The sequence below is a fragment of the Eptesicus fuscus genome, chromosome 8, assembly GCF_027574615.1.
Source record: "Eptesicus fuscus isolate TK198812 chromosome 8, DD_ASM_mEF_20220401, whole genome shotgun sequence".
In the NCBI taxonomy this organism is placed as follows: Eukaryota; Metazoa; Chordata; class Mammalia; order Chiroptera; family Vespertilionidae; genus Eptesicus; species Eptesicus fuscus.
Window position 1 is genome coordinate 95731207 of NC_072480.1, and position 24813 is coordinate 95756019.

Here is a 24813-nt window from a genome sequence, read left to right on the forward strand (position 1 = left end):
TCGAGGCTGTCATTTAATGGAGGTGCAGGGTAGACCTGCATTTGTGTTAAAACAGGCACACCTAAGGAATCCTCCCTCTGCCCGCTTAGCTGCGCATTCATGGGCCTTGTCACTGTGACTGAAATTCCCACGTTACTCATATCTTTGGGCTCAATAACAACAACAGTAACAACAAACACTGGAGCAATAGTTGTAGATCCCTAGTGAGCACTGACTATGTGCCAGGCCCTGTAATTAGGAATTTATGCCTCATCTCATGTAAGGATCGAACAATCTATGAAGCGGGCACACGGCAGATGAAGAGACTGGAGCACACAGTCAGTATCTCTGTCCGGGTCGCGCTGCTGGAGGGTGTTGGGACCACGCGTGAGCCTGGTGCACTCAGTCACCACTGTACTGAGGCACTAGCACCATCAGCTGAGTAGGAAACATATTCAGCTAGTGGTCATTAGCATCTCAATGAATTTGATTATTCGGTTATTTTGCAGTATAGCATACTTTATTTGCCAACTTCTAATAAATTCGTGCACTTGATTGGTTTAACCAGAAACCTGGGCCCTGAGGAGTTAAGACGCAAGACCCGTGTGCTCAACTGTCCCTAGGATCAAAACGATCTGGCGCGTGGGCACGGCTGGAGAACGGGGCGTGTGGGCTCTGCAGCCTCCGGAGGAGAGCAGTGGGTGGGACCTAGAGACATGGAAGGAAATGAGGATGGGTATCTTATGAAGCAATGGAAAGACCCAAAACTTTCATCCCTCCTAAACAGGTTTGCTGAAGGCCAGACTTATGCAACATGATTTGAGCTTGTCCTCTGTACCATTTTGGCCAGGCTATTTTTTTTTTTTTAAACAGGACCAGGCTGTGGGGTTTTTTTTGCTGTTGTCAACACTGAATTCTTTCTGATTGCCTCCATGAATCAGAAAAGGAAAGGAAAGGAAAGGAAAGGAAAGGAAAGGAAAGGAAAGGAAAGGAAAGGAAAGGAAAGGAAAGGAAAGGAAAGGAAAGGAAAGGAAAGGAAAGGAAAGGAAAAGGAAAGGAAAAGGAGAGGAGAGGAGAGGAGAGGAGGTGGGGCTAAGTTCACGGTGGTGGTGCAGACACTGGCTGTACGTTGATATCGTTCGCATGGGCCCTGGAGTGAATTGAGCACACAGGTGTGGAGGATGAGCAGCGGGTTTGCTAGGTGAGAGTGATGTCTTAGCAAATGGGCAGCACCGAAGGGTTTCCAGAAGTTCTGAAGGCACTCTCAGGTCATTTTACTGCGAGGCGGTGTGTGAGCAGGGCTTTTGCCCTTTAGTATTTAATTTTATGTAAATTACAAATAGCTAGGTAGTTCTCTGCTGCCCTTTTCAATTCTGAGATGACTCCATCATCTGCCCAGTTTTCCCAAATGTCATCTTGGATTCCCCTCTCCCCCAGGGATCCCAAAGTCCCACCCCCAAGGAGAAATGTCACTGCCCCGCTCCTGCTCCTCCATCGTCCATGCCAGGATTGCAGTGACAGCCGCCTGATTCGTTTCCCTAATTCCCCAGTCTTCATAAAATCTCCTGCTCAAAACTTTCTCTGGTCCTCAAGTAACTTTAGAGCAAAATCCAAATTCCTTATATAATTTACAAAAAACCTTATGCATTGGCCTCCACTGACCTCTCCAGCCTCATGTCTCTTCCTGCCTCGCTCACTCTGTTCCAGCTCTACCAATTCCTTCCCTACTAGACCTTTGCACAGGCTGTTCCCTCTGCCAGGAATGCTCTACCCACCACCTGCTCTTCACAAGGAAAAGCCTCATCTCCCTTCCCCAGGGCACCAGCCCTGACTCCTCAACTGTAGGTGCAGAGCGCCCCCTGCTGTGAGCCTGGGGCATTTCCCCCTCACTCACCACACTGAATTGTAATGGTCTCTGGTCTGTGCCCCTCACTAGACTTGAAGCTCCTTGAAGGCAGGGACCATGTCTGGTGTACCAGTTGTATCCCCAGCACCTAGCACAGTGCCTGGCACAGGGTAGGTGTTAAGCGAATACTGGTTGAATTAAAATGTAAATGAATGAATATAGGTTTTACCCTTGCTGTGAGTGGGTAAGTTGGTGAGACCGAATCCTTGTTCTGTTGCTTATCTGCAGAGCTGGTGACAAAAAGGCAGTGTGTTTCCATCAAAAATCACATGAGAGCTTCGATGCCCTGCTATTGGTAATTGTGGTCCACTAATGCCACCAATCCCTGGTGCAGGGCATAGCAGGGCAGGACTGTGTAAATAAAAGTCCTTCCCCAGACTCTGGCCTAAAGGAACCCCTTCTTCCTTAAAAATACATAGAATATACATTGATGTTCTTTAAGACAAAAGTTAAAGTGAATGCAATTTTTTAAAGTGCATAGATGTTCATTTGACTATACGTTTAGAAATGTTGATTGAATGGGCCAATGTTTGATCTCAAAAAGTACTTTGCAATCACCAGGAATCTATCTTTAACTGACTTGAACCACAATTTACTCCATAAGACAATCATACAAATTCTCTACTGGGATTATATCAAAAGAAACTTTACATCCCATCTGGATTGGATTGTTTATAAGTGAGCCACAGGAAAGTAAAATAAATTTAAATACAACACTTACTTAGGACCTCTCTATGCTTGATAAAAACGGAAATAATATGAAGATGTTACCTTTCTATGCCATAACTAACCCAGCACATAATGATAAAAACAGAAGGAATAATCGTTAAAAACACTGTGTAGAGTTGAAATGCAATTAAATCTCAGTGAACTTAAGCTTCTTTATCAATGAAGATTTTCATTCAAAACTTAAACTCTAAAAATTTTGGAGGTTTCACCTGATGGTTTAAAGCATAAATAATTACCCCAAGTCACAACATGTATAGCATTTATTGTGGAACCACAACAAATACAGAACGTAGTCGCCAATGCCATTAAAGCTTAAAAACCTAATGAGCATAAAATTTAAAGAACCAAATTTCTATGCTGACACTTCTCATTTGAACGCTATATAAAAGTTATATGTCTGTCATGAGAATACTGAGAACAGTAGAATTTCTATAACCTGAAAAGCAACTAAATGCTTTTAAACTGCAGACAACATACCAACTTTACAGATTGCTCACCCTTGGTGGCTTTGCAATAAGAATCATGTGTGACGTGTAGGTTTAGATTTTCATAAGCACTTCCTTCTGCACTGATTGACTTTGGTTTTAAGCACCAGTTTGCTAGATGTTCTGGAAAAGTCAGAAATACGCTTAGAAAGATATGCAACAAGAGTTCTGCTCTTGTCTTTTATGAGCAAAGAGAGCTTCCTCTATGAGTATCTGAGTGTCAATATTCACGTCCAACCACTCAGAGGAACTTTCAAGTTACAAGTGGACAGTGTTGATTTAGTGAGATTAGGAGTGTGTATGTCTGTTGGCTGACTGTCCGTATGTCCATCACTACTGTCGTCAGGCCTCTGTGTACCTTAGCAGTGGGTCTAGGTTGCCACCTAACACTGTTAACTGTCACATGACTAACGGGATTCAATAGATCAGCCACAGCAGAGAGAACATTCCAGTTCTGCCGCTTACAGCTTCTTTACCCTAAAGACTCCGCTCAAGCGCGTGCCTCTCACCACATTCCCACGTGAGAGATAATGACCAGTTACCGCTGTTTAGGGTGTTTCCTCTATTTTCTATTGGCATGGATTCCAGATAGCTGCCCACTGTGACTAGACACTGGATTTTTAATCTACAAAATCATAATTGAGAGAAAATTGCCATTCTAAGGCAGCGTACAGGACAACAGACATTCTGCTCCCCTTTCCATATTGGAGAAGAGAAATATGTTTCTGTAAGTCAGGATTTTGTGTATCTGTCTTTCTAGAGTTTCTTGAGGTGGAAGTCTAAGTGACGTAACCACTTGTAAATACATGTGTTTATTTAGTGAATGTGCTGCCCTCTGCTGTTCAACATGTGTGTGTGTTTTATTTGTTTCCTCTAAGAAAAATGTCTCTCCCCTGAGAAAAACAAATAAAAAACACACAAAGCCAAGATTATAAAATCAAGAATTCACCATGTTTTTTAAGTACATAACATTAGAAACAACGAGATTTGGAAAAGGCCAAAGATTTGTTTTTCTGTGGAGGAATTACTAGGCCTCTGTAGACAAAACAAAATTGGCTGAAAAATTCGCTCTAATGTCATGTTCCCTAAAAATCAGCTCCAGCCAACTATTCCATGAAGTAGTTATACGCTTCAGTTATTATTTAAATGTGTGTGTTTTCTTACTGAGCCCCACCAGCCACTGGCTTTGACTGTTGTACAAACATATGGTACAATATGTTAGGCACACCCAGAACATTCCCCAGGGTTACTACACGGCTTTTATCATGATGATTACTCCACAGGCCGGATAACTTAGACCCTGTCACTATTTTGCTATGATGTCCCAGCTTTTCTATTTCTGTCTGCAGCTACCATGATAACCTCATATTACAAAATATTGAAATAATAAGCACATCTCTAAAAATCTTTTGGATATAATAGATTAATAAATACAGGCTATATGTTATTTTAAAACTATTGGGGGGAAATCAATAAAACACTCTGACAAGCTAATTTCAAAATAATGGCTTTTGCTTGAATACAGACTATCTCAAAGCATCCAGTATTACAAAGAATATGCCTTCCCCTGATCGGGGGAATGGCTTTTAGGGACACAAGGGGGTCTTTTTCTGACTTAAAATTTTACTGCCCAATTGCACCATGTTTAATTAGTTCCATGTAATAATTACCAGAGAAGGACTAACCCATCTGCAATGCCTTAAGCACCCATTTTTAATAGAAATCCAGAGCCCAGAGCAGTGTGGTCAGGCAGGAGTTACTTGAGAGCACTGGGATATCCCCGGGCAACATAAATGCTCTGGCGCTGAATTGGCTCTCGTTAAAGTAATTGATGTATTTTGTCCAACAGTTTATATTAACACTCCTCGTTTCGCTCTCTTAAATACAATAACCACTAAAGGGGAGCAAGTCAATTGTAAATTGGCTTTTTCTCTAAATTACAGCGTCAACCAAACAAGGGTAGACTTCTCTCCCTCACTTTCTGCCCAGCCCTAAGCCACCAAGGTGCTGTGGAAAAAATAAAACAACTAACCCCACCCAAACCCACTTCCATAGCTCAAGGTCTGCAGGAAGAAGGTGATACTTGGGGTATCTCATAAAATGTGATCTTTCTTTCTTTTAAAAAAAAATTGCTTTTATTGATTTCAGAGAAAAGGGAGAGAGAGAGAGAGATAGAAACATCACTGATGAGAGAGAATCGTTGATCGGCTGCCTCCTGCACACCCCCTCCTGGGGATTGAGCCTGCAACTGAGGCATGTGCCCTGACCGGGAATCGAACCATGACCTCCTGGTTGATACTCAACCACTGAGCCATGCCAGCTGGGCAAAATGTGCTTGTTCTTTACTCTCTGAGAGGCCCCTTGCCTCCACATCTTTTCAGTGGTCCAGACCATCCCAAGTTGTTCCCCCGGGACCGCCCTCTCTGGCCTAAGGCAGGACCCAAGTCGCTGCCCCTAGGGTCCCCTCCATCCCCTTGAGCACCTCTGCCTAATGAACCAGTTTCTCCTCGCCCTTTCTTACAGCCCCCTCTCCCAACAACTCCGACACCTGCTCCCCAGGAGCCCGGCCGGAAGCCGATTCCTTTGTCACCCTATGGAGAAGTCACTGGTAGCCCCTCCCCTCCACCCAGGAGCGGGCTCCCCACACCAAGCCCGAGCACCCCGGCTCTCTCTCCCATCTGGGTGAGCTCCCTCCTTCCTTCACTTTCCTAACGCCTGTCAGGACGTGTAGGTGTAGTCCTTGCGCTCCAGGGGCTAGGAGACAGTCAGTCAGAGACCGGCTTCTCACCTCCACCTCCACCTCCACCTGGCTGCCCCTCTTCCCCTCACCCAGACCCCAGCCTTCCTGCCAATGGACCCCTAACTGCCTCCAGCACCTCTCACTCCTCCCCGCCTGGATCTCCCCCCACCTCCCCTCCCGCTTCCCGGGCTCCCACCTCCTGCACCTGAGTGGACTGTCTGCACTGCAGACTGAACGCTGGGACCAGCCAGGGCAGATGCGCTGATCCTCCCTCCCCCACCCCCCAGAGGAGCTGCCCGGTGACAGCTGAGCCTGGCCTAAAGCTAAAGCGCTGGTGAGCTGTCCACGCGCCTTCCCGCTGTCCCGGCAGTTTCTCGCGGGCGATGCCTCAGGCTAAGGAGGGAAAGCAGAAGGGGGCACAGGGGAGATCGCCAGGGCTCTCGCCATGCCATCGAAGCTCATCTCCATCCCCGATTTACTCCTTTTACTCCACCCCCTGTCCTCTGTGGCTGAGATGCGTGGGATGAGAGCAGGTGCATGTTGGCGTGTGAATGCGCGCGTGGGTCATGCCACACAGCATCCTCCTCACCTCGCTCAGTGTGCCTTTTCCTTCCCTTTTCCTTCACATCTGCTCTAGACTGACCGCATACATCCAGATGACGTAGAGTTAGAGAATGAGCCCTGGTATAAGTTCTTTTCAGAGCTGGAGTTTGGACGGCCGGTAAGTGAGGCTGGACTCTTCCTGTAAGAACACGAGGGGAACGCGGCTTGACTTACACAACATACTGTCAGAAGCGACAGGCGTCACGCAGAGAACAGACGTTGCGTGTGTACCTAGATGCACACATCTGGTCCCACTCAGCCCACAGTCATTTCTGGACCACATGGGTAAACGTGCTCAGACACGTGCTATGCAGTGTTTCTTCACCACCCAATCACCCATGAGGCGCCCTTGATGTCTGAGCAAATTCAAACTGCTGAGAGGCCTTGTCCTAACGCAGCCAGACAGTGGCGGGTCTGCAGGAGCTGTGTATTTGTTTACAGTCCACTCTGGTCTAGTTCGCTCAGAAGAGCACGGTGGCTTGATGATAATAAGTACTATTATCATAGCCCCCATTGCTGAAGAATCGCCAAGCACGTGGCGAGGCTGGGTCTGCAGGCATTTCCCCAGGGAGCCCTCGCAAGGCCCCTCCAAGAAGAAGAAACCAGAGCCCAGAGGGGCTAAGTCATTTGCCCAAGATAGTAAGTGGCGGAGTCAGATGTCAAGCCCAGTCCTATCGACCAAACAAACAACAACACAAACGCCTCTGGACAATTCCCACTGTCACCTCCTGCCAGAATATCCCCACGACGACCACACCTCTACCCTCAGGGACATAAGGAAAGGGGAAAATAAGGAATGATTTCCAGTCTTGCCACTGAGAGCCACCACCACACCCCTGCTCCCCAAACCCCCACCAAAGGGAACCTTCCGGAAATCGGTCTGTGTGGTATAAAGAGTCAACAGGCCTCCAATAGCAATTTCCTTCATCAACTCCAGTTTTACCGGGGAACTCTACCTCCCAACAGCAGTGCCTTGGAGGCGTGTCAGTTCCACATGGTTGATGCTTTTACTGGTGTTTCTGCATTTTGAACTCTCAGAGAAAATACTGTTTATTACACCGCATGGAATTTTACTGAAGACCAGGGAGTACAATCTTTCTTTTGCCATATCACAGACTGATTTATACGCTCATAGTACATCACATTTTCCCTCCTGGGTGCATATAGTAATCCCTTTTGCCCTTTAAAATGCAAAGGAGACTGGGTTAGAACTGGACCAAAGTGACTGTAAATAAATATAAACCAAAGAATTTTTCCTAGACTGTCTATGCCTCATAAGGAGGAATATTTTTTCCATTTTTTTTCTCATTTGTATCCAAGCAGTCACATAAATGTATTTGATTTCAGAGACAACCAATTCTCTAGCTTTACGTGATACGTATTCTTGTTGTTGATCAGTTTATGGGGACTGTCCCAGTTTCCGTTCTGAGCCTCAGCCAGCAGCATTTTCCTGTCATCTTTTCCCGCCGCCCCTGGAAGCTCACCAGCACGCTCTCCACGTGTCCACTTGCTCCCTTCATGTTCCTTTAATCGCCCTCGCATTCCTCTGCGGCCCGAGACTAGGAGTGCTAACTGGATCTGATGAACCGAGTTTATCAATATACTAATCCCACCACCAGCGCTTGAGACTAGTGACGAGCGTAGCCCTCCTCCTCCCAGGCCACCCCCATGGCGCTCCACGCGTGTCCCTCTGTGTGTGTTATCTGATGCTGTCGTCACTCAATTTCTAACTGTTGTCACCTTTTCCACATGTCCATTCCTTGCTGCCATTGACTGTCCTCCATTCCATCTCTACACTCTGCTTCTGTGGTGTGCACCGACACCCAGCCTCCTAAAAAGGCTCTGGACTATGTTCAAGACCATTCTCCTGGTGTTTCCAATGAGGTAAAAACAAATTCCTCTCTTTTTCACATTTCTCTCTTAGGAGCTGTTACTGCGATCCCGAACATCTGTTTTACAATTCACCACGGTGTCTAAGCTATTTTTGAACATCTACCTTCACCTCGTTACGTTGTCACCAGTATCATTCCCTGGGCATGAATTATACCGTGTGGGCTCTTTCTGAAAAGTGGGCTGAGGTGAACTGCTCAGCGCAGCCCTGGTATCCAGGAGGGGGTCATAAAACACCAAGCGCAGTGGTCTTTGTGCGAGTGTTGACCACCTGCTTTGATTGGACTAAAATGCCACCAGAGCCATTTGAGCATCATGCCTGGAGGTGCAAAATGACCCTTTAGGTTTTTAGATAATCAGATGGTTAGGCCCCACATAGTCCCAAAATGTACTGTAATTGTTTCATTTTCCTAAATACAATTTATGCGTTTTAGCATCAGACAAAATCAAGAATAGGGCTGACATGCATCACAGTAAATATTGAATGTAAACTTGAATTGAAAAAAAATTTAAAAGCTAAGAAAGAAAAAAAAAAAAGAACTGGGCTGACAAGTAATTGGCACACACGTCACAACTTCCGGGTCCACACGGACAGGCATTCCTAATCCTTCTCCACCTGTAATCCACACACGACCTGGATTACCCCTGGAGAATGACCTGAAATGCATCTGCCATCTCTCTCTAGAAATGTTCATCACCGTCTGCTAGGTAAAATAAAATTATGCCCGGCAATGTAAAATTCTATTTGAATTAGTCAAAGGGAATATGAAAAAGGCAGAAATAATCCAGAGTCCAAGGCTTTTTATCCTGCTCTTTGGAAAAATAAAATATCTTGGAAAGCAGATTTAGGACTCGTTAGCAAACACAAGCAAAAGTGATGGTCTTGCTAAACATCAGTTGTATAAACTTCTCTGAGAACTCTTAGAAGCAGCTAGGACGAAGGGAATAAACTGGTGTTTGAAGAGTAGTGTCTCTGTGGTCCTAAGTAAACATAAAAACACTTAATATTTCGTCTTCATTGAAAACTCTTAACTCAGTTAAATACGTGCAACTAGAAAATAAAATAAAGCTAGTGGAATGCCTGTGCTGCTGGAAGTAGTACTGACACACAGTGGTAAAAACTGGAATTGCAAGTACAGTCTCAGAAGGAAATAGCCAGCTTACCAGAGCTTCAATTCCCCTGAGCTATGCATCAGTGTATGGTAAATAGAAGTTATGCAAATATTTAGGTATTCTTTCAATTAAGAGTAAAATAGAGTAATCAGGAACATTCAGGGTTAGTGAATTCAGTCACTTCTAAACACTTTTTTTTGTGTGTAAATAGGCATATAATGTAAAGAAAATCAAAGAATTTCAATTATATTCTGGAAAGAAAAATAAGTATATTCTTATGCTTCCTACACATCTGAAGAAATGGTATCAATTAAGCACATGAATGGCCCAAAATTTTACTTTGGAATTCAATTTGGTCAGATATTTCTCTCAGATATTTTGGCCAGATAGTCAGTCCTAGGTTGTTTTTAAGGCAGTTGGTTCACTGAGAACTGAAATAGAATTTAGAGATAGCCATATCCAACTCCCTTATTTTTCGGTCAAGAAAAGTAGAGCTCAATGATTTTAGGAAGTAATGTCCAAAATCACACGGTAAGATGGTGGCACATTAAAAAGAAAACGGATCTCATAACCTTCACTTACGGGCTCTTTCCTTTACACCACACTTCTTAGCACTTCCAGGAGATGGATTTAGAGCTCAAATTTTTTAGAAACAAACTATATACTTAATACTATTTCTTATTAACTCTTGATTTCCGTTAAATTCTTGGGCTAAAAATAGTAGAAACTTAATTCTGTGCATTCTATATTGGTATGGTAATGGCAATAAAAATCACATAAAACAGCACTTTGCTGATGGTTAAACTGATTTGCCATTACCTCTTTGGGATTGAGAAAGTTGTATGATCCTGAGAGCATATTAACTATGTTACTAGTTTCACATCATAGTTATTTTCAGAGTGTAAAAAATACTTTGATAAGGTACTTTAATAATCTATGTACAACATTTCTGTAAAAATTTTAAGTGAGAAGACATTACCTTCGCTAACTTTTATCAAATGTCTAGTACATGCCTCAAACAACATATCCATAAATAAAACTGAGAAACTGGCATTAATGAACAATAATTAACACGTTGTCGACCAGTAGTTTTATTGCTAGCTTTACCCAGTGGCCAGATAAGTTTCTATTGAATGAGTACAAAAAACGTTTTACATAAATGTTAAAGGCATGCTTTAAAATTCAATACCCATTGCATTTTGAAGTTATTTATTACATGTTCTTACAAGCTAATGTCTTTTTAAAGTATGATTGGCCACAAGCTTTAGAACAGAAAACACGAGAGTTCTCGTGATCCGTCCGCAATGTGATAAGGACTTTTAGGCACGTATAATCACATGATCACTTAACAGAAAGAGTGGTTCGGTGACTCTACTTGATCAAAACGACCCTTGCTTAGGGGTGTTAAAATAATGGTCACATCTAAATACCCAGTCGATCATAACAGGTAAAGCAGGTTGCCTCCTTTCTGGAGACAGCTTCCATTTCAGGATGAGTACCCTTCATACAATCTCATACAAGGTTTTCTCTTGGTCATCTACCTAGACTTTTTACTGTTTCCTTTGAATACTAAACCTTTTCCTTTGAGTATACAGAAAGTCACACAATCCATTGCAGTTGATTTTGGATTGTGGAAAAACCAACACCAGGAGGAATTGTTGTAGTTTCTTAGCCTAAGTCTAGGACAATAGGAAGTGTAGAGCCTTCACTCCCTATAGGATGTTTTAATGCATGTGACAATATTATTTAGGCTCATCCCAAGCTGGCAATCCAAAATTTCTGACCACTCTAGGGGTGTTCTAAGAGTACCCTGAAATTAACACTTTCTGAGGATCAACTGTGGTTTGTGGTTGGGCGCCCCAGGAAAGGAGCCATCCACACAGATGCAATGTTCCGAGGCTTCTGGGTATCGCTCTTCTGCAAACACCGAGAATTAATATTCCTAAATCGAAATATAAGTACATGGTCTTATTTATTTACTTGTTGGTCTTCCTTCTTAGTATTTATTTTTCCACCTTTCCAGTGTCTGATTCAGAGTTGAGTTAAAATAATCTTGTAAACTTATCACATCAGCAGACCAAACTTTTTTTTCCTAAGTTTATATTTATTGAGAACCTAGAAATCTGAATATTTTTTAGGAACTAAAATTATTACAATATGATTTTTTTCTGTCTACCATGGGGGACTATTCTCTTGCAGAGGATGCTTTTGTTTATTTCTGGGCAAGATTCCATTCTCATTTAGTAAGATGGATTTAAAAGAAAATATTACTTAATAGAAGCAATTTTAGATTCTGCTTCATAAAAGGGTTTGTCAGACTGATCTACACAAAGAATCTCAAAATTATATACTGATATTTTAACTGTTTAATTGGTGCTAATTTACAAATAGAAACTACAGTTATAGAAATAGTTCTGCAAGTGTTCAATTTCCACTAAGAAGGTTTTAATCTAGTAAAATATTTCTTATAGGTAAGAACTGAAGATAAAATGTGTCAAATTCTGCATTTCTGGCTAACATTTTTAGACATTCATATAGAAGAATATTTTCAAACTAGAATTTCAGTTCTTCATCAGACCAGTTTATTTGTGACAAAGAATTAATCAAATAGGACCAAAGCCATGACTATTTAATATACATTTTCCTATACATTCTAGATATCAGTGTCACCTCCAGCATTCTAGAGTCTGATTCTCTCTTACCTTTTAGATAGTTTAGCAATTATTCCAGTGGATGGCCATTGGAAGTGAAAAATTCTTATGTAACATTTTTGCTTAATATCTATTTCACTATACTGTTCAGAATGGAGCATGAAAATGGTGTGTATAATAAGCATTTGGAATTATTTATCAGTATTTAGTTCCTCCAACCATGGACAGCTAAGAGTTGATTTTATGATCAAAATGTTAAAAGTCAACTTTTTTTAAGGCTATATATTGATTCATTAAATCATTTATTATAAATTAACCTGAAAGATAGTTAACTATTTGAAAGATGTAATAATCTGTACCTGATTTGAGTACCAGTAGTTTAGTTTATTTTCAAGCCAGATTCTGTGGTTTTTATTAAAATGTTATGTCTGTGTTGACAGATGAAAGATGTCTCAAGTTCTGCTTAAATCTTAGGTTTTAAAGATAACACCTGCAACATGACAAAAATTTATTTTTAAAAAGTTTATGCTTTATAAGGATTGAATGACTAAAAAGTTTTTTTTAAATCTTCAAACCATTCCTTTATGTAGGAAATTTCTATTTATAGCCGATTTCCAACATAAGGAACAGTTAGTGATTTTTCTTTTTTTTCTCCCAGGCAGTGTTTAGGTTGTAATTTGAGTAAAACAGAGCAATACAGTTAGGTAAATCAGAAGAGAAAGCAATAGATGGGAAGAAAGTAGAAACCCTGTGGCATGATTTCTTTTGGGGGAGACATTTTTCTGATCATAATAAATGCTATTTTTAATCTCAACTTTGGCAATATCCTTTGTAGCATATCTAATTTAATGTTCATGGAAAAAATATAATTTTTTCACGGTACTATTCTTCTATCTTAACAGGCCTCCTTGTATCAATCCTCTATAGACAGAAGCCTGGAAAGACCCAGTAGGTAAGAATGTTATTACATTATGCAACTGGAATTTTGTGTACCAGTCCTTTCTCTTTCAGTGAAACAGCAATGAGGATTACACATCATGTTTTTATTTTACGTACCATACTTCATGAAGTTGTTTTGTTTCTGCATCATTTTACATGATCATATTCAAGAATTTGTAAAAACCAAGTGAAATATTTCTGGACTCCTTTACAGTCTGAGAAATTCTTCCCTTCCCTCCTCTTCTATAACCATATCTTTAAATGGAGATTATAAACATCTAATGTTCAATATTGTTATATGACACACTTAATACAGGAGTGGGGAAAAGTAGGCTGACAGTTATAATACAAATAAATAACACAAGAATAAATAATAACACAGAAAAAAATTGTTTTGCATACCCACACCTGAAAACTTCTGTTGCCTATCCCTGTATATTTGAAAAATTTTACAAAACACATATGTGTTCATTATACTCTTACCACACAAATTAGAATTACTGTTACTGCCAATAAATAAGGACTTACACTATATACCAAGCATTCTAAGTACACAGGCATATTCAATCCTGAAGACACCACTGTGACTTAAGTTCCATTACCCCCTTTTTATCCCTGAGTACGCTGACACTTAGGCTCCATAACTTACTAAGTTTACACACTTGACAAGAAGCAGAGACAAAGTAAAACTGACCCAAAATAGCTTGTAACCACTAGTTCTGCCTTAAAAGTCTACCGGGGTACGTTCTGTTTGTGGGCTTTGTATATCATATTACTTTAAAATACTACAGAAATTCAGACACAGTTCAACAGCATTATTGAATACTTCAAGCTCCCAGCCACACTTTATCATCAACAACACATATTTTCGTAACATTCATTTGCCCTTCTCTAGATTTCTCTCAACGTAAGTAGAAGACTTTGTAAACTGGGCTCACGAGCGCCATCCAATGACGTTCGTGTCACTAAGAAAGGAGCTCCCCAGCCCCTCCTTTTATGTCCTTCTCCATCCACACCTGCACCTAAAATGGCTGAATTTCAGCGTTCTGATCTGGCGTGAGGATTGCTGTAGACACGCAGACCCTCACAGTGCAGACTAACGACAGCAAAACAGGTCCAGGAGAAGACAAGGCGCCCTCTTCGGAGGAGTGCAGGCAGATTCCGAGGTCTGCTCCCCGTCTGTGCTGGCAGAGCCAGCGTGCTCCATTGACTCATTGATAAAACAGAGATTTACTCATTGATAAAACAGTGAGAACCCTGTGGGCTGGGTAAGCCCACCTGTCAGCGCAGCATTCTGCTGCCTGGAGGAGCTGGTGCGCTTTTGCACCGCCGTCCATGCCATTGTAGCCAACAGCGTGGCAGACAGCGGGCTGTGTGACGGGTGTCTCCGCTCACTGTCTTGAGTTACATACTCAGACCGAGAACCAGGATAAAAACGTCCCGCCACTAAGACTGCTGACACCACTGAATACGACTGGGTGAAAGGACACTTTACTAGTCTATTTGCTGACCAGATCACTGGTCATTGATTACTTCAATGGGAAAATCTTGGGGTTGCAGTGTAAGGTTCCTAAGGTTATTAGGAAGAGCCGAAGGGAAGCGCTGAGGTAAGAAGCTTGTCTCGTCAGGTGTCGGCCTCTTTCCCAGTCCTCCCCTGTCCTGGCCTCCCTCCTCTGGATTATCCGTGCTGTTGGAATGCTTCCTTCTAGGGAACAGTAGACAATACAAAGCATAAGACTGGATTGTCCGTCATAACATATTACACTAATTGGAGTATTTTTACTTTAAAAGATGAAAGCCCTGGCCGGTTGCTCGGTCTGCAGACCGAAGGGTTCCAGGTTTGATTCCTGGTCAAGGAATCGAAGCGAACGTACCTCGGTTGCAAGTCCCCCAGCCCCCAGTAGGGGCCCCTGTGGGAGGCAACCAATCAATGTGCCTCTCTCACATCGATGCTTCTCTCCCCTTTCCCTCCCACTCTCTCTAGAAATCAGTGGGGGCGGGGGGGGGAATATCCTCAGGTGAGGATTTTTACAAAAACTTTTTCAAAAAGATGATTATAAACTCATATCCACACAAAAATCCGCTTTGTTTATAATTGCCAAATTTGGAACAACCAAGAAGCCCTTCAATAGCTGAATGGGTAAACTGTGGTACAACCACATAAGGGAATGCTATTCAACAATAAAAAGAAATGAGCTATCAGCCAAAAAATAAAATAAAATAAAAAGACGGGAGAAAATCTTAAAGGCATATTGCTAAATGAACGAGGCCAATCTGAAAATGAGGCCAATCTGAAAAGGCTACATCCTGTTGGTTCCAACTATATGGCATTCCAGAAAAGACAAAACATAAACCCTATGTAAACCGTGGACTTTAATTACATTTAATAATAATGTAACAATATAGTTCACCAACCGTGACAAATGTACCACACTAATAAAGGATGTCAATAATAGGGGAAGCTGTATGATGGGTATATGTGAGACTCCCTATACTTTCCAATCACCTAAAACTGCTCTAAAAATAGTCTATTTTTTTAAGTGACAATTATAAAGAAACTAGAGGCCTCTGCACGAAAATTCGTGCACTTGGGGAGGAGGGTCCTCAGCCCAGCCTGCGCCCTCTCACAGTCCAGGAGCCCTCAAGGGATGTCCACCTGCCAGCTTAGGCCTGCTCCCTGGGGGACTGGGCCTAAGCTGGCAGTCAGACATCCCTGTGACAGCCCGGGAGCCCTCGGGGGATGTCCAATGCGGGAGCGGGCCTAAGCCACAGTCAGACATCCTCAGCGCTGCCACGGAGGCGGGAGGGGCTCCTGCCACCGCCGCAGCCATCATCCCGGCTTGTGGCTGAGCAAAGCTCCCCCTGTGGGAGTGCACTGACTACCAGGGGGCAGCTCCTGCATTGAGCGTCTGCCCCCTGGTGGTCAGTGCACATCATAGCGACTGGTCGTTCCCAGTCGTTCTGCTGTTAGAGTCGATTTGCATATTACCCTTTTATTATATAGGATAGTGTTTAATATCAAGGAATAAATTCCTAAAAATGCAGTTTGGGGGGTGGGGGAGAAGAGTTATAACACTTGCTAGCATATCCCACCCGTCTTTCTGGTTCACGTTAACCCCCCTCCAACACCAACCAAACTGCAGTGATTCCTTCTTGCAGCTCTGCAGGCCTGGCCAGTGACTTCAGGAAGAGGAGGAAGAGCGAGCCAGCCGTGGGGCAGCCGAGGGGCCTGGGGGACCCAAGGGCGAGCAGGACCAGCCCCGGCCGGGCGGACCTCCCGGGATCAAGCGCCACCCTGACCCAGTCTTTCATTAGTTCTTCCCCTTCCTCCCCATCCAGAGCAAAAGGTAAACAGCCATAAATAGAAATGTAAGCACGTTACTAGTAGATGTTTTAAGCTGGAGTTCCCTGTGAACGCTGGTCCAGGGATAACTAACTATCCAGAGATAGCATTTCGATGAACTTTTGGAACAATAGCTTTCTTCCTACACAGACTAACTCAGGTTGAGCCATCCAAGTGGCGTAAAGGAGTCTATCCTCTGTTAATGCTTTTTTCCTTCCAAATATATCATTTTGGGGTGTTTTTGTTGGGGGGGAGGGGACAAATTCAAAGTATCAAATAATTTACCGGCAGGCTATTAAAGGATTACATTTACAAACATTTGCATATTACCAACTTTTTCTAATGTTCTACAACTAGCAAAATTCATCGAAGTTATAGAATAGGAAGTAGAAGTAGCAATAGAGAACATTGTTGCCTAAAACAAATTGGGCTTTTATTATTATTATTTAATTCCTGATAAAATCTGTCTAACCTGTGAAGTCATTTCTTTAATCACCCGCTCTCTATTTCGGTCAATATGCATATATACAGTAGAATATCCTTCAATACCGTGTTCAATCCATAACGGCACGGTGGTAAAACTAACTGGTTTTCAGCCATAATTAGAAAACCTAGACACCACCAAGCCCTTTTTCCATATGACCTGTCTCCTCTCCGGAATTCTGCGAGTTGTGCTGAGAGGGGGCACGTTACTCCTTCAAGTCCCTGAAATCCTGTTGCGTGCACCAGTGCCACCGTAACAGGGATATTGCTAAGAGGGAGACTGAGGACTGAACCAGCGTCGCTAGGCACCCGGGTCTATACCAAATCTGGGGCTCCACAGTCTCCTCCCACCTCCTGGGGTTGAGACAGAACCGAGAAGGAATCTAAAATGTGTGAAGAAAGCGACCTCTCACAGGAGCTTCCGTGCAATAGCACCGATTCCACCACATCTACCAAATGCAGACACTAAAAGTGTGGCCACATGGTAGTTAAAGGTGAGAGGGAGCTGGTTTGCGTGCAAAAGATGGGCTGGTTTTGATGCCTAGAGTCTGGATAGACAGAAGACACCAGCTCTGCTCTATATCCTAATAAAACTGTGAAAACTAACCAGAAGGTTCTCAGGCGGGGTGGGGGGGGGGGGGAGGCCCTTTTATACCTGTCCTCAAATTAGCAAGGTTGCCTTTATCAGAGTCTGCTCATTGATGCAAATGAGTATCTTAAGGTAACACATAGGTCCTGAAATGCCATTGAGTCTTTATGCTTGGATACCACCCAAAAGCTAAACGAATTGATTGATTTAGCTATGTGCGTTCCTCCTAGGGAGTGTGAAGCCAACTTCCTTTCCCAAACACTACCTATCTGCTTTTTATGTGCTTGTTTACTTTCCAAGAAGTTGGAAAGATTGCAAGGCAGGAGCTCAACAGAGTTATTTGCTTCCACTAGGTTTATTTCTAAGAAGAAAATGTCTCCTCAGAGGGACTTGGCCTCTTACCTATTCGTTAATTCAGCCAAGCAAAAGAAAAGAGCTTTTCCATACATGTTCCAAATTGAGGCCTTGCTGAGCTCTCTATTGTCAAATGGTAAATGAGGTTTTAAAAAGACCCTCCCTGGGGAAAAGCAGGATGCCTTTTACCTGTGGTGAAAGTTTTACATTATATATACCCAGCCATGCTCGTGACAACCTGCCTACCAAAAGGTTCTAGGTAGAGCGAGTAAAGAGGTAAGTTAGTTTTGTTTAAAGACACGCTAGTTTCTTTCTTTTTTTTTTTTCCCTCTGGAAAATGTTAGCAGCCATAGTTCACAGCATCTTCATTTTGCATTTTGGAAAATACTTTGTCTTATAGCTTTTCCCGTGAAAAATTAACTAAGACAGTTGTGGGAGTTTTAATTAAATGCAAATTTATAAATTACGCTTTGCCTTTCTATTATTATATATCAAATGAGATTTAAATCCTGACCCTATTAACTTGATTATCTATATCATTTGGGGCATTAATTATTAAACCCTTAAATTGCTACCAGGTCATGCTGTTAGCGTATAAGATACTCTATCATATTTGATGCAAATAATATTTGCAGAAAGATGCATGAAGTATTCAATAGAAGAAATAGGTCTTACTAGCTATTGGTCATATTAGCTACACCAGTGGTCGGCAAACTCATTAGACAACAGAGCCAAATATCAACAGTACAACGATTGAAATTTCTTTGGAGAGCCAAATTTTTTAAACTTAAACTTCTTCTAACGCCACTTCTTCAAAATAGACTCGCCCAGGCCGTGGTATTTTGTGGAAGAGCCACACTCAAGGGGCCAAAGAGCCGCATGTGGCTAGCGAGCCGCAGTTTGCCGACCACGGAGCTACACCAATGACATTTTATGCATGGTCTTGTCAACTCTACTATCTTTAAAGCTACCTTCAGTGCAAAAGCAGTATCATGCCTTAGAATGAGACAGTTTTCTCTGGAGGGGGATCTTCGAGGGTAACCATGTGTCTGTATTAATCCCGCTGCCTTCTCCTGCTGCCTGTCTGTCTGATGCTAACTGACATGTTCTCCTCTCTGTGAAACTTTTAACCTCTTCACACGTCTCTCTCCCGCCACGCTGCTCTGGATTAAAAGGTGGGGATGATAGCAAAATGTGTGCACCCCTTTGCAGCTGCTCAGGGCCCCGCGGCAGCGCCTGCCAGGAGCTAGACGGCTGTCCCACGTACAGACAGCACCTGGACGTCCCGCGCGACTCGCAGCGGGCCCTGGCCTTCAAAAACGGCTGGCAGATGGCCCGGCAGAACGCCGAGGTCTGGAGCAGCACCGAAGAGGCCGTGTCCCCCAAAATCAAGTCCCGCAGCTGCGACGACCTCCTGAGCGACGACTGCGGTGGCTTCCCCGACCCCAAAACCAAGTCGGAGAGTATGGGCTCCCTGCTCTGCGAAGAGGACGCCAAGGAGGGCTGCCCGGGGCCGTGGGCATCCCCCTACCTCCAGGAGCCCCGGGCCAGCGGCAGGTCCCGGCTCCGCCACAGGTCGGCCCACAACGCCCCGGGGTTCCTGAAAATGTACAAGAAAATGCACCGCATCAACCGCAAGGACCTGATGAGCTCCGAGGTGATGTGCTCCGTGAAGTCGAGGATCCTGCAGTACGAAAAGGAGCCGCACGCCCGGGGCCTGCTCCCCGGATGGAGCCAGTCCTCCGCCGACGAGGTGCCCAGGGACATGGTCCCCACCCGCATCTCGGAGTTTGAGAAGCTGATTCAGAAGTCCAAGTCCATGCCCAACTTGGGGGACGAGATGCTCTCCCCGGCGGCCCTCGAGCCGCAGCACCCTGGGCTCTGCCCCACCAGGCGGTTCTCCATCGAGTCTCTGCTGGAGGAAGACAATCCGAGCAGGCGCCCTCGTCCCGGACCACGGAGCTACACGTCTAAAAGCCTGGTGCCCATCCACATCGAAGTCACCAGCGACGAGGCCCCGAGAGCCCAGCTGGAGCTTTCCGACAGCGACCAAGACGGGGTGGTGTCCGAACACAGCGACTACATTCACGTCGAGGGCTCATCCTTCTGCAGCGAGAGCGACTTCGACCACTTCTCCTTCACATCCTCGGAAAGCTTCTACGGGTCCAGCCACCATCACCATCACCATCACCATCACCGGCACCTCGTCAGCTCCTGCAAAGGCAGGTGCCCTGCCTCGTACACCCGCTTCACCACGATGCGCAAACACGAACGAGCGAAACACGACAGCACCGAGGAGCCCAGGAGACAGGACCCGGACCCCGGCCTCTCGAAGCTTGCCTTTCTCGTCAGCCCCGTGCCTTTCCGGAGGAAAAAGCATCCGACGCCCAAAAAACAGACGGAAAAGGCAAAGTGCAAAACGGCCGTGTTCGAGGCTCTGGACTCCGCCCTTAAGGACATCTGTGACCAAATTAAGGCTGAAAAGAGAAGGGGGAGTTTGCCGGACAACAGTATATTGCACCGTCTGATCAGTGAGCTGCTGCCGGACGTCCCCGAAAGGAACTCATCGCTGAGAGCTCTCAGAAGGAGCCCCATGCCCCAGCCTTGCCACCCGCTGCCCCCAGATGGTGCTACCCACTGTCCATGGTACCAGAACGACTGTGGGAGGATGCCTCACAGTGCCTCTCTCCAAGACATGGACACCAATAACAACTACCACCCAGACCTCGACAGTGCCCTGGGTCTGCAAGGTGGACGAGCCTTTCTTTGTTTCTCCTCGTGGTTCCGATGCCCACCCTCCAGCTCTGTCGTTTTCCATTCCCACATCTCATCCTTCCTGAGCTGTGAGCCCACCCGGCACCATCGCTGTGCACATGCGCCTCACCGCGGAGTTCTCATTTTTCCATGTGATGGTTGGACGTGGTGTGTGTGTGGCTTGACGTGATCACCAGTTCACAAAAATTTACTCATTCGAAATTGAAAGGGAAAGTGGTTTTGTAGCTTAATGTTAGGGTTGAGACAACTGTCAGTTACAACGCAACAAGAAATTAAACACGTTACCAGTTTTAAAAGATGTTGAGATACCCTGTAATTGACTAGCAGTCTCCTTAAGAGATTAACACCTTTGCACTAGCTCTTAACTAGTAACTAGTTTTTTCCTGGATTTTTTTTAACTTTGTAGTCATTCACTCAATAAGTAATTTGCTTCCATTCTATATAGAAGGTACTACAGCAAAATACTCAGGAAGCAAAACTGAAATACGTAGCAAAGTAATTGATGGATGATTACAAGAGACTAGGATTTGTTTAATAACTTCCTCCACTTAAAGGACACGACTAGGGTAAAATTTTTGTGAATGTATCTTTAAGTTGTATGTATATATAACAGTCTCCTTTCCATCACTCAGAGTATTCATTTTCTCTTCCATTCCATTGCTTAATTTATCTATTTTCTATTTCTGCTACAATAATCCTATACTGACATTAGAATTAGACCATTTAGGCTAAAAGAGACTCTCAACTCTGTTTTCATAGCTGGATTATCACCTTGAAGTGGCAACGCAAGGACAGATAGCAAATTCGGATGCAGAAAATTTTTTTTTGAGGTTTATGTAACTGAAAAGCAGGAAGTGTTTTGATATTTTTATACCATTGTTTTCATTAATCCTTAAGGTGCAACTGTTTTCTATGTAGATTTTAAGAAGTTGGATCACCAGACATTGCAAAATGTTTCACATACATTATCCAGTTAACAGTGGCATAGAACTAGGTGATAGGGATCATTATAAGCACTGTTTTACAATGAAGGAAACTGAGACACAGAGAGGACAATAAATTTGACCAAGGTCATGTAGAGAGAAGGTAGCACTAACAGATTTAAACTCCTAACACTTCAGAATTTGTAATATAGACTATATCTCTATAGGCAAAAAAAAGACATAATGCAAGCTTCATATTAATTTAATATATGGCTCACTTATTAATTCTCATTGCACAACTTTACTATATTATTAGTATTTATCTTCGCTCTACTTATACTATGTAACATGATTCAAAAACAATAAATTAGCATTTTCAAAATCAATGTCTACAATTTGAAATTTTCACTGATTGAGCCATGTCAGAATCTAATTTTTTAATAAATTAGTTACCTTTTCCAGTTATTCAAAATCCTAGTTTAATCAACACTCAACATTATATGCCGATAGAGTATGTGCTATCAGTAAGGCATGAGTTCAGAGGGCTTTACAATGCATTTAAAGGGTATTTTGTATTTTATTAAAATATTTACTTTTCCAGTTGTGTTTAGCAAAAGTAATTTAAAATTTATGATCACTATGAGAGCCCTATGATCATAAAAATATATTAATTTACAATGAAAAAAATACTGCACGTAAACCTCTAGCATTCATGAAAATAACTGGTTAAGTTTACCTGAAATATTATTTCCAGGTTACCTTGCTAAGCCTAGAGACTCCACACCTCACGGAGAGTTAGGCATTTATCTTTATCTGTCATGTAACTGACATCCCACCTGCTATCAGTGGACAATTCTTCCTTGTCATCAAAGTAGTGAAAACCTTTAGACCATGTTTTCTTTTTATAAATAGGTATTTCTCATCCTTTTACAGATGGATTTATTTAATATATTCTGCATCTTCTTATTCAATATAACTACATTTATTAAAGGCATAAGAGAAAGAATTTACAAATTTTGATCCAGTTATACTGGTAAAATTTTATAACATAGGCCACTGGATACTTTTAGTTACATTTCCACATATAAATGTGTAAGGTATAAGATACCATTAAGAGATCCTTGCAATCATAATTCTGTAAAGTAACTAATTATTTGTACTTTGCTTTAAGGGGAACAAAAACAATTCACTATTTCATAAGCAATTTGGCAACAGCTGTGATACTTTCTGTTTAGAGAATGTTTATCCCTTTGTTTCTTGGAATAAATATTTACTTTCTGATAAGCTAAGTTGAGCACAACGAAAGAACAGAAATAAGGCCCTTTTAGCATTAAGCCTCAAGATGACATCTCAAGTCTCAATAAATATTTAAAAACAGAGAGAGGGAGAGAATGGACATGACCGTAGTTATGTCATCATCATAGTTTCTTTTTCTTTACTACATTCTTAAATTGTTGTTCCACAAAATGTCTCCATTTCTGTACATTGGCGTTATTCTCCATCTTCTCTAGGCCTTAAAATAGTCATTATAAGTTGGAGGCAAAAAGAATAGAAATAGAAAATAGTAAAAAGTCTTTGAGATGACAAATTCCTGCCAACTATGAACTTTCCGGCCTGCAGGCTGCTGTATAATTATATCAGCAATGCAACAGTTTTATTTATAGGTACGACTATAATCCTCCTGCAACCTCAGGTAGTTTTCCTTTTGAAATGCTCTGTTTTTGTGTCTAATGTCACAACTGTATGATTACCTATGCGTTTCGTACCCATGTTCTCCATTGTGGTGTCTCTCCATATTTAAGGGGGGAAATAGTTGTCACCAGGGAAAATGGCTAAACACGTCTGCATTGAATAGGTGGGTGCTCACTGGCCCTGTCCTTTCCAATAGACCGCGAGTCCCCTAGAAGTTACGCGTCCACTGTGACTGACTTGGGGAGGAGTGCACCGAGAGAAAGAAGAGGAACTCCAGAAAAAGAGGTAGTTTGTTCAATAGCATTTAAGTTTTTGTCAGTAAGATACCAGAAAATGTTGCCAGTCAAAGTTACATCCAAAACCAGTAAAGAACACAGACTAAAACCATAAAAATGACAATGGAGAAACGTAGAACATTTTCCCTGGAGCCCGAGCAAAGGACTGGAGAGTTTGTGTTCTGCCCCCAGCTGCAGATCAGCCCCAGCTGCGGTCCAGCTGTGACAGTGAGACCTCTGTGCATCTGGACCTCACACCCATGAATGAACAGTCGTGGTCTAAAAGCATCTGCAAACTCCTGGTCCAGTGATGTATGGAGAGCCCTAGGTCAACCATGTTGCAAATCAATACAAAGGCTATATAGATATTTGTTGCTGGCCTACTTTTGTCGGTGAGGGTCCCTCAAAAACCACTGCCCTGTAAGAGATCAACCAAAAGACTTGTATGCATGCAAAAAATCATAACCAATGGACACAGACAATAGTGGGGGGGGAGGGGAGATGAGTTAAGGGCCTGTGCAGGAGCGGGAGCAGGCTGGGAGAGGTCAATGAGAGAAAAGGGAGACATATGTAATACTTTCAACAATAAAGAATTTTTAAAAAACCACTGTCCCTGGGAACCACCTACTCACTAGCTCTTGACCAATGCCCTGAGCCAGGCCTGGAGCTCTGGCTCACACTACCTTGGAGCCATGAGGGTCTTGTGGGGTCTGAAGGCTGGTCTTGGACTGGCAGCCCCTCCAGGAGTATCTCTATAGGTGTCTGATAGAGTCCTGTGCCCGTGGGACGCCCAGCCAAAAGAAGTCAAGAATGGTCCAGGCTGCCTAAAGCTCACCAGAACCATAGGGAAAAGAGTGGGGTAAGGGATTCATTGGGAAGTAGGGAAGGAAGAGCTGGAGTAGCCAGCTTACCGGTGCCCCAGTCAGATCTGTGGTCCCCCAAAATTTAATGGGGAGCATACGTCACATGTCATGACTAAAAGATGAGTGGCCGATTTACCAGGTGCTGAAGAATTCCTGAATCCTCCAGGGAATGCAAGATCATCCAGCCTATACTGTTGGCCACTAACTAGCCTCCCAGTGATAACTGGGCTAATGTTTCTGTGCTACTATGTTCATAAGTGTTTAGAAAAAGGGATGATGACTTCCTTCCCAACTTTCACCAGTCCTTTTATTATGATTCAGACGGAGCTATGCCAATACATTAGACATAGATAACTGATTCCACAATTATCCCAGGAAATGCCTTGTTTACAGCCAAAATTATACCTGGGACAGAATCCTCTGCAGGTATTTTATTCCCCTACTAGAGGCCCAGTGCACAAATTCGTGCACTGGTGGGGTC

At 43.2% G+C, this 24813-nt stretch overlaps 1 protein-coding gene across 5 annotated transcripts in view; it reads left to right on the top strand.

Annotated features, from left to right (window-relative positions):
• SORBS2 (sorbin and SH3 domain containing 2) overlaps positions 1 to 24813 on the top strand; it is a 162713-nt gene that overhangs the window by 108926 nt on the left and 28974 nt on the right. The window contains exons 12-18 of one of the 5 annotated variants that reach the window (XM_054720115.1): positions 5623 to 5781; positions 6477 to 6560; positions 8270 to 8326; positions 12999 to 13048; positions 16195 to 16382; positions 18980 to 20554; positions 23391 to 23479. In XM_054720115.1, coding sequence (XP_054576090.1) covers positions 5623 to 5781; positions 6477 to 6560; positions 8270 to 8326; positions 12999 to 13048; positions 16195 to 16382; positions 18980 to 20554; positions 23391 to 23479 — 2202 coding nt within the window. The remainder of the gene's footprint in view (positions 1 to 5622; positions 5782 to 6476; positions 6561 to 8269; positions 8327 to 12998; positions 13049 to 16194; positions 16383 to 18979; positions 20555 to 23390; positions 23480 to 24813) is intronic. The other 4 variants (XM_054720119.1, XM_054720116.1, XM_054720117.1 and 1 more) reach the window with 4 other exon arrangements.